This window comes from Bison bison, unplaced genomic scaffold, assembly GCF_000754665.1.
Source record: "Bison bison bison isolate TAMUID 2011002044 unplaced genomic scaffold, Bison_UMD1.0 scf7180017864098, whole genome shotgun sequence".
Lineage (NCBI taxonomy): Eukaryota > Metazoa > Chordata > Mammalia > Artiodactyla > Bovidae > Bison > Bison bison.
In genome coordinates, this window is record NW_011494670.1 from 6,631,231 (window position 1) to 6,631,874 (window position 644).

The following is a 644-nucleotide window of genomic DNA, read 5'->3' on the forward strand; positions in this document are numbered from 1 at the left end:
TTAAGGATCAAATCTATGAGATTTTCCAAAAATTAAATACTAGTATTCAGGTGGTGTTGCTTTCTGCCATAATGCCAATGGATGTGTTGGAAGTGACCAAAAAATTCATGAGAGATCCAATTCGAATTTTGGTGAAAAAGGAAGAATTGACCCTTGAAGGAATCAAACAGTTTTATATTAATGTTGAAAGAGAGGAATGGAAGTTGGATACACTTTGTGACTTGTATGAGACACTGACAATTACACAGGCTGTTATTTTTCTCAATACAAGGCGCAAGGTGGACTGGCTCACAGAGAAAATGCATGCCAGGGACTTCACAGTTTCTGCCCTGGTAAGAGGTATTCTAACCTAGTACTGGTAATTGAAGCCTCTACTAAAGCAGGATTTAGACTACAATATAGCTGCTAAGTGCTGTGTTGTCGTTCCCCCTGCTAAAAATAAAGTTGTTTCTTTACTATACCTGTCTGCTATGCTCCAGTAGCAGCCAGGGACGCTTGGTCTCATACATGTTGATAAAGTTTTAAGTTACTGATTTGATTGGTGATCCTTGAATTAATAGGTTTGTTACTTTGCAGCATGGTGACATGGACCAGAAAGAAAGAGATGTTATCATGAGGGAATTTCGATCAGGGTCAAGCCGTGT

The 644-nt window shown here is 39.0% G+C and overlaps 1 protein-coding gene across 1 annotated transcript in view; it reads left to right on the forward strand.

The window, feature by feature from the left end:
• The first annotated feature begins 56 nt into the window (after window positions 1–56).
• LOC104987576 (eukaryotic initiation factor 4A-II-like) overlaps window positions 57–644 on the forward strand; it is a 1,390-nt gene continuing 802 nt past the window's right edge. The window contains exons 1-2 of the mRNA XM_010838594.1: window positions 57–332; window positions 577–642. Coding sequence (XP_010836896.1) covers window positions 72–332; window positions 577–642 — 327 coding nt within the window. The 5' untranslated portion in view covers window positions 57–71. The remainder of the gene's footprint in view (window positions 333–576; window positions 643–644) is intronic.